This window comes from Hyperolius riggenbachi, chromosome 5 (genome assembly GCF_040937935.1).
Source record: "Hyperolius riggenbachi isolate aHypRig1 chromosome 5, aHypRig1.pri, whole genome shotgun sequence".
Taxonomy (NCBI): domain Eukaryota; kingdom Metazoa; phylum Chordata; class Amphibia; order Anura; family Hyperoliidae; genus Hyperolius; species Hyperolius riggenbachi.
This window is the reverse complement of record NC_090650.1, coordinates 371,124,994-371,141,328: the sequence shown is the minus strand read 5'-3', so window position 1 is coordinate 371,141,328 and position 16,335 is coordinate 371,124,994. Positions and strand designations below refer to the sequence as shown.

The following is a 16,335-nucleotide window of genomic DNA, read 5'->3' as shown; positions in this document are numbered from 1 at the left end:
GTTAATTCATCAAAGCTGTTACCGAATGAGAAGCTGAAATGACACAGCAATGAGATAAATTACCGACATGTGCTCAACAAATGTTAATTCATCAAGGTTCCCACATTCGATAACACATTCGGTGTTTATCTCAAGCTCTCCCCTGTCGTTACAGGCTTCGAAAGCCTTCTGTGTGAATGTTTTCATGATTAGCAGGAGCAGGCAGCCAATAGAAACAGCCCCTGTTCTCCTGCAAGTGCCGCTGATAGGTCACACAGGCTTCTCCACACAAGCTTTCAGACCCCCCAAGCAGTGAGCAGAGAGAACGGGTCAAAATATATCCCCAGATTCCCTTCGGTGGTGTAACCCTTTCAGGCCCTGTTTGATAATGCAAAGATGCTGGTGGTGAAATCACCAAGCATGGCATTTGTAATGTCTCCAGGAAGTTCATCTACGTTGTGGCAAATAAATAAAATGTTAAGAAAGACTGATCGACAGATTCAGAGCAGCAGAGGCAGTATAAATAACAGTAACTATAACACCTTTACATCTAAAGGGATGTCTGGATGCCTTCTATTGTTATCAGCTTGTAACAACACAGGGACATTCCAAGCTGCTCTGCACCACTCTGCTGTTATCGAACAGCCTTTGATGAATTGAAGCCTAGTAGTTCGGTAACTTAAGGAACCTCTACCACACATGGGAAAATATTGATGAATTAGCACAGTGAAGTGTAAAATACCGAATGCGGTATTTTAAGGACCGGGGTTTTGTTATCGAACACCCTTTGATGAATTGAAGCCAAAGTATAAATAAGAAGGACTTTTCTGAATAGTAACAAATATTATAGCATTATTTATGTTGATTTTGTACATTACAATTAAACCTAATAAATCAGCACTATAAGGGCATTTACTGACAGGTTAAATTGGGTGGCACCCATTGCCATGCCGTGCGACATGGTCTCATTCAAAGTGGTGACACATAGCAGTGCAACAAAACAATGCCAACCGGACTTTTTCTTCCTAGGCCACAGCACTGGTGTGAACAGGCAGATTGAGTTTAAGGCAAGTTACTGGCGGGTTGAGCATAATCTTGAGCAGTGTTCATTGCTGTGCACTGTGAGCAGGCCCTAACACCCAGGGCCGGCCCACTCATGAGGCGGGGTGAAACTTTTGCCTCAGGCGGCACATTTCTAGGGGCGGCATCCGCCCGTCGGTGGGTGCGGGGAGCCGGCCGCCGAGCTGGAGGGGTAGCGGGCAGGACGGGGGTATTGGGCCTAGCGGCGGGGAGGGGGGTCGAACCCCCCCTCTCTCGCCTGGGTCCTCCGATCTGCGCTCCTCTCCAGCCTTAAATAGTTCAAAAGCAGACGCTACTCCTAAGAGGCATGGGCGGGGAAGACTCACCTCTTCCTCGTTCCAGGCCAGCGTGCGCTCCACTGACGTCACTTCCTGCAACGCCGCCCACTTACAATACAGTGGGCGGCGTTGAATTTGCCTCAGGCAGCAAAAAGTCTAGGGCCGGCCCTGCTAACACCTTTAAAACAGCACTGTGATTATGTGATCAGTGCAACATCATGTACTAAATGGCTGCTGTCCCACCTAAAGAACCTGTTAAAACAATATCCAAGCTAGCAGTGTGGGTCATGACCAACTATCTGCCACTAGCCATTTGCCACTACATTCCAACCACTGTCTGGCACTACCCATTGCCTGCTACCTGCCACTAGCTGTCACCCTCTGTCTGCCACACACAGTCACCCATTAGCCTAATTAGGTACAGTCACAAGAGATGTTTTGGATATTTCTGGATCCTAGCAACCAGAGTCAAACTTGCAGAGGATAGCACTTTTACTAAGAAAAAATCTTTATCATTTTTTTATCCTAAAAAAATTAAGTTTTTACTTTTTATATTTAAATAAGAGATTGCTTTGGAATATAGTGGTGGTGGTGTGTGTGGGGAGGAAAGGGGGGTGGGGGTGACACTGTGACTTACATAAAGCAGACTTTTTTACTTTTTAGCAATCCTTTCTGGCTCATATTAGCAGTTCAGTGAATTGTTGCCAGCACAGTAAACTTTGAGGCTGGACGCACACATAGCAGAAACGCTAACGTTGCATAAAATGCTGCATTTTTGCTGCTAAGGGAAGTCTATGGGCCGCAGGAAAAAACGCATATAAAAAACGCATATGCGTTTTTTATGCATGCGTTTTGGAAAACGCAGGTTGTGTTGCATAATATTCATAGACGCAACAAAAACGCACATAATGAAAGTCAATGGGAACGCAATAGTATGTGTTTTTATGCGTTTCCATGCGTTTTTATATGCGTTTTCCCCCGAAATATTTTTTTTATGTATTTCCGCTTCCTGTTATCTTCCTAGTGATTTGCATAAATGTAAATCTGAAAACGCATACAAAAAGCATATGTTCGCATCGCAAACGCATTAAAATGCACGCAACATGCATCTGCATTACACATATGTGCCTGTGATTACTCCGGTTTCCTAAAGGTGGCCATACACTGGTCGATTTGCCATCAGATTCGACCAACAGATAGATCCCTCTCTGATCGAATCTGATCAGAGAGGGATCGTATGGCCACCTTTACTGCAAATAGATTGTGAACCGATTTCAGCCTGAAACCGATCACAATCTGTGGTGGTGCTGCCGCTGCTCCCCCCCCCCCCCCCCCCCCTCTACTGTTTAAACTTCTGAGCGCCCTCTACTGCTTAAACTTCCTGCCGGGCAGGAAGAAGTGAAGCATGCCGAAGACCAGACCAGAGCGGAGGAGACAGCAGTGAGCGGGGATTCGCACCGGCCGGATCAGGTAATGTCGGGCATTCGAACGCCGCTAACGACGCACTCCCGACCCGCCGGCGACCGAGAAAAATCTCCCGCACGGATGGGTCGTCGGGAAAGATCGATTTCGGACGGAAATCGATCGTTCTGTCAGCGGTGTGCGCAGCGATTTTACAGCCGTTTTGATCACTGTGATCGAAACGGCTGTATATCGGCGGGAAAATCGTTAGGTGTATGGGCCCCTTAAGGTCACTGCTCAGTAGCTGTACATATTCCATTGTACAGGCTGCCTTGCTTTGCTCACGATTGCTGATGATGAGATGGAAGTGATTTCAGACACTCCATATGCAAAGCAAGAATACCTCCCACTGTGTGAGGTCCATTGTAGGATAAAACTGGCATTGTGATAAGTCCAGCAAAGCAGGTAAAGTCTGAAGAGATGCAATAAAATGTACTTCCTGCTTTGTGAATACTTGTGAATCAGTCAAACAAACAGCAGTGAAATTGGGTTTATTTTACACCTAGCTAATGCCATACATTCCAGTTAGATTTCCAATAAAATTATAGTAGTTGCTGTCCAAAAGTGAAAACCGTGGTTGCAAAATTTGCATGTGAACTGTAATGATGATTGTAAAAATGAGGAGTAAGGCCCCGTTCACACTTGCATTTCTGTAAAGAACGGACCGGATGACCGGACCGGATCCGTTCCGTTTGCATACGTATTGATACGGCTGCGATCTGGATCCGTTTGGTAAAAGAGATACAAACTATATAAATATTGTTGGGGTCTGGGAGGTCAGCAGAAGGTGCACATGTAGAATCAGGTCCTCTGCTGTGTAGGGACTCACCTCCACCTCCCACATACTGCCAAACAGCTCCAGCACAAAGTCACTGCTGCTCCACTCCAGAAATGCTGGGCTCATGTGTCGCCATCCAAAATGGCCGCTAGAAAACACATAGGAAGTGGGGTAGAACATCAGGTTTTTATAGCCAGTGTGTTCTGTGCTTTCTGTTTCCCATTGGTTTCTATTGCCGGATGGTGTAGTCAGGCTCCGGTCCGGGTGCGTCGGTCGGATGATCCGGACACAAAAATAGAGCGTGTTGGAAAAGTGTCCGGAGTCCGGATCCGATCCGGCTCCGATCCGTATGGAACGGATGCGTGTGAACGGCCGCATAAACTTTGCATTGCTATGCATAACGTTTGTTCTGTTTGTACAGTATACGTTCCGGATCCGACCCAGCTAATCCGGACACCGAACGCTAATGTGAACCGGGCCTAATGCTTTCAAAGGAACCTGAGGTGAGCCCTATGGAAGCTGCCATATTTATTTCCTTTTAAACAATACCAGTTGCCTGGCAGCCCAGCTGATCTTTCTGATCAGTAGGGTCTACATCACACACGTGAAACAAGCATGCAACTAAACTTGTCACAATTTGATCTGCATTGTTGTTCATGGTCTATGGCTTAAAGACAGAGGATCAGGACAGCCAGGCAATGTGCATTATTTAAAAAGAAATAAACATGTCATCATTTATATCCCTCTTGCCTCGGGTCCCCTTTAAGATGCTCACACATAAAAAAAAGAGGAAACAGTACATATTACCTTTTAAAGGAACTCTGTCGCGAAAATCTTAAAATGTAAAATACATGTAAACATACCGTATATAAATGAGAAGTACGCTTCCTCTAGAGTAAAATGAGCTATAAATTACTTCTCTCCTATGTTGCTGTCACTTACAGTAAGTAGTCGAAATCTGACAGAACTGACGGGTTTTGGACTAGCCCATATTCTCATGAGGGGTTCTCATGGTTATCTTTATTTTCAAAAGCACTTAGTGAATGCCGGTTACTCTGTCCAACTGCCCAAAAAGTGTGCAGCGAGTATGGAAGCTGGCCAGCATGTTTGTACAAATCTTTTTCAGGGAATGTCTTTATAAAGAATAAAGGCCATGCTGAGAATCCCCCATTAAGAGATAGACTAGCTCAAAACCTGTTGGTAATGTCAGATTTCTACTACTTACTGTAAGTGATAGGAACATAGGAGAGAAGTAATTTATGGCTTATTTATTTCTGTGAGAAACATACTACTTTTTTACATGTTTTTTACAATTTAAAATTTTTGCGACAGTTCCTCTTTAAATATTAAATATTGCTTCCTTTAGATCACACAGAGGTTTTGGTGATTGTATTTCCCTTTTCAACAATAATTTATGTGTAATGGCAATCAATATGGTGTACTTGCTGCGTGCTTTGTGCTGCAGTACCCTCAGGGTGCATGCAGATCAATGGAAACAGCAGATATTAGGAGGTATTTTATTGTTGGGTTCTGAGACCAGACGTAGATGTATAATATATGCATTATAGATAGCATACAATAGCACACACACAATACATATATCATAATAGAAGAAACTTGCTGAAATTACCGCAGATGCAAGCTAAGAATTCTCTTCTCTGAATTCAGATCAGTAGAACCCACAGAGATATTCAATAGCATGACCACACACGAGAGACATTATTAGCGTCCATGGTATGTATGCAGCACTTGTTATCCAACAATTAGCATCAGGATACACGCACATTGCTTGTCCACTTGTTATAGCTTTTGTGGATTAAACAATGGTGTTTTACTTTGCTGTATATAAATTGTGAAGATGCCTTTTACCGTCTTTCCCCGAATATAAGACACTGTCTTATATTCTTTTTGGGGAGGAAATGTGTGCTAGGTCTTATTTTCGGGGGTGGGAGGGGCTAGACGCTGTGTGTATGGGGAGGTGTGTGGTCTCTTACCGCACCTCCCTTGTGGCTGCGTCCCCCTCCGTTCCTGGTAATTCCTCCGGTGGCGGCGGCATTGTAATCCATCTGTGAGGGCGCCCTGTGACCCTCACGCAGTACGCTAGGCCGGCTCTGCGCTGGCGCTCTCTTCCTGTCATCATGTGCGCCCGGCAGATTAATCAATGTGCGCCTGGGACGCATCTGCCGGGCGCACATGATGACAGGAAGAGAGCGCCAGCGCAGAGCTGGCCTAGCGTACTGCGTGAGGGTCACAGGGCGCCCTCACAGATGGATTACAATGCCGCCGCCACCAGAGGAATTACCAGGAACGGAGGGGGACGCAGCCACAAGGGAGGTGCGGTAAGAGTCCACGCACCTGCCCATACACACAGCGTCCCGCCCCCAGCTAGGCCTTATTTTCGGGGTAGGCCTTATATTTCAAGCATGCTTGAAATATAAGGGAGGCCTTACTTTCGGGGTAGGTCTTACTTTAGGGGAAAGACGGTAGCAAAGGAGAGAGGGGGGGGGGGGGGGGGGGGGGGAGGGAGAGAGAGAGTTCTGTCTTTCCACCCATAGTAAAGATGTTTTTGCTAATTTTTCCTCATCTTTTTATACAACATTTAAATAAAGTTAAAGTGGGAGGTTTTTATATCCAACGCCAGATTTACACCTTAAAGTGTACCAGAGCTCAATGAAATAAAAAGATTTATACAGTACATACCAGGGGCTTCCTCCAGCCCCACCCGCTTGGATCGCTCCCACGCCGGCAAGCGCTGTCTCCTGCAAAACACTCCCCCAGGACTTGACACCAATCAGCATTTGGCGGTCCTGGGGAAGCCACCGCGTTCACACCCCCTCACCTTTGCCACCCATCCCTTCATTGTGGTGCTTTCTCCCCCTGATAAAAGCCACAGCAAATGTTCTCTCCTCCCCACACACTCTACTCATGCACGCCCACAAACAGCTGGGCACAGCAGCCATGGCCGAGAACTTTCTGGACTTGCACAAATGAATTGTAACTCCACATGTCTAGAACGCTCTCGGCCAGCATACATCAAATAAAGGCACCTGGAAATTTGGGCACCCCGTAAGGCTGATAGTTAAAAAATCGGCATTAAATAATAATATTTTACTATGGCCAAACCTAACCCTACTCTCACACAGAACCCTCCCCCTGACACCTAACCCTTAATCCTCCACCACACAAACTAGCTACCTAACGCCTAACCTTTAAACCCCCCACCCCGCACAAACTACCTGCCCAACACCTAAACCTTAACACCCCCCCCCCCCCGCACAAACTACCTGCCCAACACCTAAACCTTAACACCCCCCCCCCCCCCCCCCGCACACACTACCTGCCTAACCCCCACCATCACCCCCCGCACACTAGCTACCCAAACCTAACCCCCGCTTTTTACTGAGCATCCAAATTTCTGCTCCGGCACCTAAATATTGATATTTTACATTGTCACCTATGGCGGAGCCCAATTAGTCCATTTACCGCATGTGGCCTAATTTACTGCTTCCCTCGAGCATGGCTGGTGTGCACAGGTCTGGGCAGTGGTGAGAGAGGCTCCAGCCTCAGGGCGCAGTTTAGGAGGGGCGCACAACTCACTCAGCTATCATTCACCTATTGTGTTTGAAGCAGAGAGAAATAAGAAGAGAGGCTACATGCAGTGACTGCAAGCCAGATAACTAGAGACTAACGTATAGGAGGGGTTAGGTTCCCTGGGGCAACTCTTAAGGGGCCCATACACTCAGCCGATTTTCTGGCCGATCGATCGATCAAAATGGATCTATCGATTGGTCGATTGCAAATCGGTTGACCAATCGACCGATTGGCGGAAATCGATTTCGATTGATTTCCATCGAACAGGCAGGGTGGAAAATTTAGGTCGATCTGTTGAGATTGCTTAACATTTTGCATTGGCCCTAATGGAAATCTGATGGCAAAAAAATGCCATCAGAAATGCCAAACTGAAATCTATTGGAATTCTATCCTAGTAAAAAATGTTCCTAGAACACACCAGATAGATAAGAAATCTATTCGATGATCTATCTGCTGCTAATCTGACGAGTGTATGGCCACCTTAACTCTAATAGCAATCAGTGTGTGATGGCTGGGATGGGAGGGATGGGGAGGCACACTTTGGTGTCTCAGCCTTGGGTGCTGGAGTACCTTGCCCCGCCTCTGTGTGTGCATAAGTAGAGTGCGCGATGAGGACAGAACATGCCCGGTTCAGCAAACTGATGGAGGGCGATGTACAGAGATGGAGTGGCAGTCAGTGAAGCTGAGGGACAAGACAGTTATGGGGGACCGGAAGAAGCCCCAAGTTTGGCTACATCATGGTTTTATTTTCAGTTTGGGTGTGCTTTAAATAGAAACCAGCTTTCTATGTAAGCAATATGAATAGTCTGTGGCATTGTTGCCTTTACTGAAAGAAATACTGATTCCTTAGCTACGCCGTGATCCCAGTCATATCAATGAACTGTGTGTTGGCAGTTCCAGCAACTTGAATCAGCATTGGTCACCTCTCACCTTATCCCCGTCACTGAATGGTTGGAGCACATGATGACTTCTATTAAACATTAAACTTGGTATCGCAGTACTGCAGACTGAAAAGCAATCAACTCACTTTCTGCTGAAACTCGACTATAAACTTCCTCCCATCTATTTATAACCTAATCAATGCATTTAAACCTTATTGGCAAACCTAAAAAACCATTTAAAGCTGTAGTTAAAGTGGACTTGAACTCTTGCACAGGACACAAGGAAAAGAGAGATACATGCACCCTGTGTGTTTTCAGAGAGAAGAGCCTAATTCTCCTTCATTTTCAAGTAATCACAAGTGTAATTTGACCTGTCAGCTATGTCAGCACAGAAATTCGTCAGTCCTCAGCTAGTATGTAAACACAGGATGTTAAACCTTTGTCTGCTTTCATGAAAGCAGGAAGTAGACACACTGCAGATTAACTGGCTAACCACTCCACCCTGGCTACCTAACAGAAATATAATAATAATCCTAACATCTGTATAGCACTTTTCTCGCTCAAGGGGCCACCCTGCAGTGTTAGGAAGTCTTGCCCAAGAACTTTTTACTGAATAGGTACTGACCCTAGCCAGTAATTAAACCCTGGTATCCCATGTCAAAGGCAGAGCCCTTGACCAGTACACTATCCAGAGAGAAGCACTAATCCTAACCACTCCACCCCCGCTGCCTAACCCTAACCACTCCACCCCAGCTGCCTCGCCCTAACCACTCCATTCCCGCTAGGGATGCTCAAATTCGGCTTCGGGAGATACCCGGATAGTTGCAATCCGGATATCTCCCAGTAATGCTGTGCGGGCTGGGCGGGGGGGTCAAGCTTACCTCTCTGACGTCTTCTTTGCTCGTCCCTCGGCGCCTCCCACGATGCGGTCCACGCGGCGGTCATGTAACTACAAACGCTTCCTCCTTCCGGGTTGAAGGAGGAAGTGTTTGTAGTCACGTGATGCGCGTGGACCACATCGTGGGAGGCGCCGAGGGACAAGCAAAGAAGACGTCAGAGAGGTAAGCATGACCCCCCCGCCCAGCCCGCACAGCGTTACTGGGAGATATCCCGATTGCAACTATCCGGGTATCTCCCGAAGCTGAATTTGAGCATCACTAATTCCCGCTGCCTCGCCCTAACCACTCCACCCTCATGTCATCAGCCACCCCTCTTTAGTATAAGTAGCCAGATGACCTCTCCCCCATTTCTCTAGTATAGATGGCCTGATGACCCTCCCTCCAGCATAGGTAGCCCGTTTACCCTTCCCTCTAGTATAGGTAGCCAGATCACTCCTCCCCCCACATCCAGTATAGGTAGCCAGATAACCCTACCCCTTCAGTTTAGATAGCCTGAAGACTCCCCCTTCCCTCCTCTATAAGAAGCCCGATGACCCCCCCATAGATAGCCTGATGACCCCCTCCCTCCAGTATAGGTAGCCAGGTGACCCTTCCCCCCTCCCTTAGTATAGCCTGCTGCAATCCCGCACTTAATCCTCTGGTGCCCTAGGCCATGGCCTAAGTGGCCTTGGCTTAAATCCGGCTCTGCCCTCATGCCTAACCCTCACCTCCTGCCTAATTGACCCTACTCCCTGCCACCATAGGCGGCAATAGTAAAAACCACAATTAGCGGCAAGGAGGTTCGATTACAGTGTCCCCGATAAATAGTGAGTGACTATATATCGGATGCGCCACCATTTTTGTCTGCTCCCCTAAAGCGTAAATACAGTTACATACAACAACTGAAGCAAGGAAAGTGGAGCAGCTGCCCGTTGTCTTTTCACTCTGCGCTTTTTACATACCATAAAAACGTTTCCACTTGAGAATAACTTACATGTTTTGATGGACGGACTTCATGGCTTTGGCAGCATAGCCCATGTTCTTCAGCACCTCAGTGTTGGTGTGAGAGTTCTCTAGTGCTTCTCTCTGGAACTCGATGGTAGAGAGAGTCCCATCTATCTGAGTCAGCTGCTTCTCCAACCTCTTCTTCCTCTTTAGGGCTTGCAGGGCAGCTACACAAAAAAAAAGAATATTTATGTTATTAAAGGACATACGAGGTGAAAATAAACTGATGGGATAAACAACTGTATCTATCCTCCTCCTCCTCCTAAAAATAACTTTTTTTTAGATATCCCACAGTTTTATTTTCTATTTAAAAATAGTTTTTATTGTTTCATGATCTCTGCTCAATGACACATTCATTGAAGTATGCCAAAGCTCAATTATATGAATATTGACCCTTTTTATCTATTTCCTGCTCTCAGAAGCTATTTTCTGCCAGGATCATGTTTTATGGCTGTAATTCCTTATTAGTGAGAATTATGCTATGGTCGGACCCAGTACCGACCCGGACAGAAACTGTCACTTATGATGTTTAACTTTTTCAGGCAAAGAAAGAAAAAAACGAGCACAGCATAGTTATTTGAGTGCTTGGCAATGTACAATACACATGTGTATCTCATGTCACATGTCACCTCGGTTGATCTGTAATGGAACCTTGCAAATAATGGCTCACCCTTTCATATCAATGTAGGTTCGTATGATATTTCTGTGGCGATTGAAAATAAACAGACCTGTACTAATACCAAGTGGTTGGCACTCTTGCTGTACAGAATTAGAGCACCAGATTTAAATCCTGGCTTACTGCCTGGTACACACGATGCAATTTCCCATCAGATTGATGGTCAAATCTATAATCTCCGTTTTTCTGATCGATTTCGTATAGAAGTGATCAGAAAATCGATCAGAAAAACAATCGGAAATCATATCGGGACCTGGCGGAAATGATCAATTTGACTGTCAATCTGACGGGAAATTGCATCATGTGTACCAGGCATAAACACTACGGGCCCGTTTCCACTAGAGCGGTGCGGAATCGCCGCATATCATCGCTGACAAAATCGCATGCGGATGCGATTCCGCATGCGTTTTTTGCCGCGATTTCGCATGCGATTTCGCATAGGCAGGGCGATTTTAACCATGTCACTGCCTGTGTCAATTTACATTACTTTCAATGCGAAATCGCACGCGAAATCGCGGCAAAAAACGCATGCAAAAAACGCATGCGATTTCCCTATTAAATACATTGCCTGCGATTCGCCTGCATTCCACACGCAGGCGAATTCTGCAGGGTCTACCGTGCAGAAAAATTCTGCACATAAAAACGCAAATGAAAACTGACAAGTGGAAACAGTCCCATCCACTTGTATTGCCTATGCGAATCCGCATGCGTTGTCTGCATGCGAATTCGCCCTAGTGGAAACGGGCCCTACTTGTATGGTGTTTGTATTTTCTCTATTAGAGAAGGGTCAATGAGCTAATAATTGATGCAGGATTATGCTAATTCTGTAGGCCAGTTTGGGAAGCTTGAAAATGGACCAATCAATTTCAGCCAAGATAGAATTTGTAATGAGCATCGGCAGTGCTGCTGCGGCGGAGAGTGGCGCGGCTGCCGCCTCCACCGCTCAAGTCTTGGAGGTCCCTGCGCCTCAGACATCTCGCACGCCGAGGACAGGTCTTTCAGCCGCACACAGGGTTAGGACAGCGCGCAGGTCCTTTATTCCCTGAGGAGGAGCGTCAGCTGACCCGCAGGTCAGCTGATGTCAGTGAGCACACACCCCCTCTCTGATTGGCCGGGAGCCTGGGGCGGTACCTTGAGAGGACCTTTGTGTATTTAAACACTGAGTTCACTTGCAAATTGTCTGTTGTTGCGAATACTTCGTGTTAGCGCTCAGACCTTTGATAGCTGTAATCAGTAGTGAAAAACATATTTGTGGGCCCTCGCCACTGGTGAGGTTACCGTTGTGGTTCTATCTGTAACCTCCCTCGTCACTGGTGAGCTTACCGCTGAGATTCTATCAGAAACGTACTGTTTGCACCATTCACTACACTTTGTGCAATAAAGCTAGTGACTTCTGTCACGTCTTACACGCCACTTGCTTACTATATTTGTATTATTGATGATTCTGCAGATCATCATATAATCAGATATAGTATCTGTATTATTGGTGATACTGCAGATCACCACATAATCGGAAATCTGTTATCCTGCTGACACTATTGTTACAGAATTTGATTGATTGATTTTCAAGATGTACAAATTAGAAAATTCCTACATTAACTCAGAATTATTTGCATCTCATTAACCATTCCTACTCTATATATGTTCATCTTGGTTTTCCCCCGCTGCTCTAGTTATTATAATTATTTAGTATCTATATAGCACTGATATAGTCTCTGATGCCTCAATAAATATAATCCATGTATATATATTTACAAGTATTACTTACCGTAATATCATTTGAACTGAAGAAGCCTCTTGATCAGTGTTGAAATATTTTCTAGAATGGTGATGGTCGTGTCTAGGAGAACCCATGGAGGAGAATGTGATCAGTTTGGTCAGGTGATAGATATGCAAGTCTATGATTTGCTAGTCATGATCGTGTGCTAAAGTAGGATGTGATCACAGCAAATCAAAGCTTTGCAAATCTATCAGCTGATCAAGCAAATCACATGCTTCTCTGTGAGTTCTCCTAGATATGACCATCGCTATACTAGAATTCAAAAGGAAAATGTCCAATTTCCTTTGACTCATGATAAGCAAATCTGTTCTTATTACTCCTAAAAGAGTGCTTAGGGAGTGTACATACCAGATGCAGATAAACTGGTCTGTACACCAGTCAATGGCTTGGCAGTTGGGTGTGATTTTGAATACCATAACAATACTTTCTACTTAGCTGGTGACAGACACATGATGATGACAGCGACAAAACAGAATTCCTCTACTGAAGTGTGCTTAAAATGTCTTAAATGGAGCCCTGATAAATAATGCAGTATACTAGCCTCCTTTCTAAGATTTTGGCATGTGAACCCAAGTGTACAGTAGGGCCCTTTTCCACTAGGAAACGTGATCGCCATGTGACACAATCATGTTTCCTTACATTTTCTTTTTCAGACAGCATGGTGGCATAGTGGTTTGTTTAGCGCTCTTTGCTTGTGGTGCTGGGTCCCCAGTTTAAATCCCAACTGGGTCACTATCTGCACAGAGTTTGTATGTTCTCCCTGTGTCTGTGTGGGTTTCCTCCAGGCACTCCGGTTTCCTCCCACATTCAAAAACATACAGAAATGTTAATTGGCTTCCCCTAAATTGGCCCTAGACTACAATCCATATAGACGTAAAACTATGGTAGGGATTAGATTGTGAGCTCCTCTGAGGGGCAGACAATATAATCTGTGCAGTGCTGTGTAAGATGCCAGCACTATATAAATAATAATTTTAACTAACACGACATTTTCCACAATCCGATAATGAACAGTCATGTGTACGGTATGGTGTGATTTGTGGTGCGTTTGTAGTTCGACGAGACAAAACAATCCCAAGTTTGAATTGCCAAATAGCAGGGAAAATTGCATAGCGGCAAGATTGCTATGACATTTTCCTGCGCTCCTATACAAAGTATAGGATCGCAAATGCACCAAAAATGCAGCAGGTCGGAGATTGTGATTCAGAAAAAAATAATGGCACTAGTGGAAAAACAGCACCGCGAATTACATGCCAATCGGCAAAATGGGCGCGATCCAATTTTTGGTTCCAAACACGCCTACCGGAAAAGGGCCCTGAGCTCATAGTAAATAAGCAGAACTGGATGCTGATTACTGTTGAAACAAAAATGTTCTTTATAGCAGAGCATTGTATCGTGTTGCCATAAGTTAGGCTACTTTCACATCAGGATGTTGCGTTTAATGCAACGTTTAGGTCGCACAACGTGCCCCTAACACAACGCATTGTGCACTATAACTTGGACATTATAGTGCATTCTTTAGCCCTGCATTTGGTGCGCCGTTTTTGTTGCACAGTGATGGAACGAAAACGGCGCATGCACTACATGAAAAAAAAAACATAACTGAACATGTGCAACACACATAACGCAGCAGATTTATTGCTAAACGCACAGCATGCAGCACTTTCTAATAATGCTACACGTTACACACAATGCAACTTGTGCACTGAGAATGTCGCACAGACTTAGTATTGCTGTGCGTTAAGGTCCGTACACACGCCGGACTGCAGGAAACGACGGGTCCGTCGTCACCTCCTGCTGGGTGGGCGTTCCAGCGACAGTCCGGCGTGTGTACAGTCTGTCTGCAGACTGATACGGCTGTTTCTGAGCGATCCGCCCGGCGGATCGCTCAGAAACAGCCGTATCAGTCTGCCGACAGACTGTACACACGCCGGACTGTCTGCTGAAAACACGCCCAGCAGGAGGTGACGACGGACCCGTCGTTTCCTGCAGTCCGGCGTGTGTACGGACCTTTAGTCTGCATTGGAACATTTTCTAACATGCGACTTTAACGCCCCACTGTGAAAGAGCCCTTAAAGCAGATAGTTTTGAATAAGGATGATACAATTTATTTGAGTAGTTTGGTAGATTTAAAGTGCAAGCTTTCAGTATAAGGCACCTTTCACACATAACAGAATTTGTGTGCGATTTCCATTTTTGTTATTTCACATTCGCCACACATCTCATGCAAGTCAATGGTATCACATTTGACATGCGTTGCTGTGCAACTTTTTTCATGCAATTTTTCTTCAGAAAAAAAAGACAGCCTATTCTTTTTTTTTTCAGAACAGATGTGATTAGCATATAGTTTAAGTAAATAAAAATGCAGAAAAAAATCACTTTTGTTACGCAAAAATTGCTCCCAATTCTAAAGTTACCGTAATTAGATAGTTTGTCATGTAAATCAACGTCATTGATATGCATGAGAAAATCACATTCCCATAAAATTGCATAAAAACTCGCCCAAACAAAAGAGCAATCGGGACTTGAAAAACTGAAAAACTCAGAATCGAAAAACACAGGTAAAAGTGTGTGAAGGCAGCCTAATAATCTTCAGTTGTAACTTGATTCGCTATACTTCTTTTCATCCCTGTACAAAGTCCGGATAAGCTCTGCAAACACAGAGAATGAAGTATGGTCTGCTGCTGACTCTTTTCTCTAAACAGTGACAATGACACACCTACTGTATATTGTAGTACAGAACTAAAGTCTGTAATATGAATACATTATTCATCAAAGCTTTATTTTCAGACCCCAGCCTGTGCACCAATAGGATGTGTGGGAGTGGCATCAGGTTAGGAAGGAGTACTGCAGTGTTGGACTGGGAGGTGGTAAAGCTGAGGAAATCCACTTGCAGGCCAAGCAGCAGTAATCATGTGTTGCTGCTCATAGTGAAGACTGGCTACAGGTGTTGGGAGTGATAACACAGGGTTTTTGCTGCTTGGCCAACAGGTGGATTTCCTCAGTTTTTCCACTTCTCAGTCTTCCCAGTCCGCTTCCCAGACATTGGAGTATAGTCACAGTTTTGTATAGCGCTTTTCTCCTGTCAGACTCAAAGCGCTTGCAAGGCAGCCACTAGATCACACTTAGTAGGCAGTAGCAGTGTTAAAGTGAACCAGAGACAAAGCACCCTCATGTATTTTACTATATATATCAGTGGGAACATTAGAGAAAACACCTACCCTGCTCTCTGTTTCATTATTTACTGCTCAGCCTGTTTCTTATCACCCCTGATAAAATCCCCTACTGAGCATTCAGTCTGGCTTTGTTCAGGAATCTTTATAGCTGAGTCCGTCTTCTGTGCTGTCTTTTCAAGCCCAAGCCTGCCCCCTTGTGGCTCTGCTCAGGAATCATTATAGCTGAATCATTATAGCAAAGCCAGACTGAATGCTCAGTCGGGGATTTTATCTGGGCTGATAAGAAGCAATCTGAACAGTAAATAATGCAACAGAGAGCAGGGTAGGTGTTTTCTCTAATGTTCCCACTGATATACATGGTAAAATACATGAGGGTGCTTCGTCTCTGGTTCACTTTAAGCCTGGTACACACCATGCAATTTCCCATCAGATAGTTGGGTCGAATAGATAATTTCCGACAGGTCCGATTCAATTGCCGATGGTTTTTCTGATCGATTTGCATCAAAGTGATCGGGTCTGTCAGAAATTATCTATCAACCCATCTATCTTATGGGAAATTGCATGATGGGTATCAGTCATTAGGGAGTCTTGCCCAAAAAACTCCTTACTAAATAGGTGCTGGCTTACTGAATAGGAAGAGCCGAGGTTTGAATCCAGGTCGCCTGCATCAGAGGCAGAGCCCTTAAAGAGACACTGAAGCGAAAAAAATATATATGATATAATGAATTGGTTGTGTACTATGAATAATTACTAGAAGATTAGCAGCAAAGAA

At 45.1% G+C, this 16,335-nt stretch overlaps 1 protein-coding gene across 1 annotated transcript in view; it reads right to left on the bottom strand.

The window, feature by feature from the left end:
- CHMP4C (charged multivesicular body protein 4C) overlaps positions 1–16,335 on the bottom strand; it is a 56,021-nt gene that overhangs the window by 14,999 nt on the left and 24,687 nt on the right. The window contains exon 2 of the mRNA XM_068234862.1: positions 9,921–10,098. Coding sequence (XP_068090963.1) covers positions 9,921–10,098 — 178 coding nt within the window. The remainder of the gene's footprint in view (positions 1–9,920; positions 10,099–16,335) is intronic.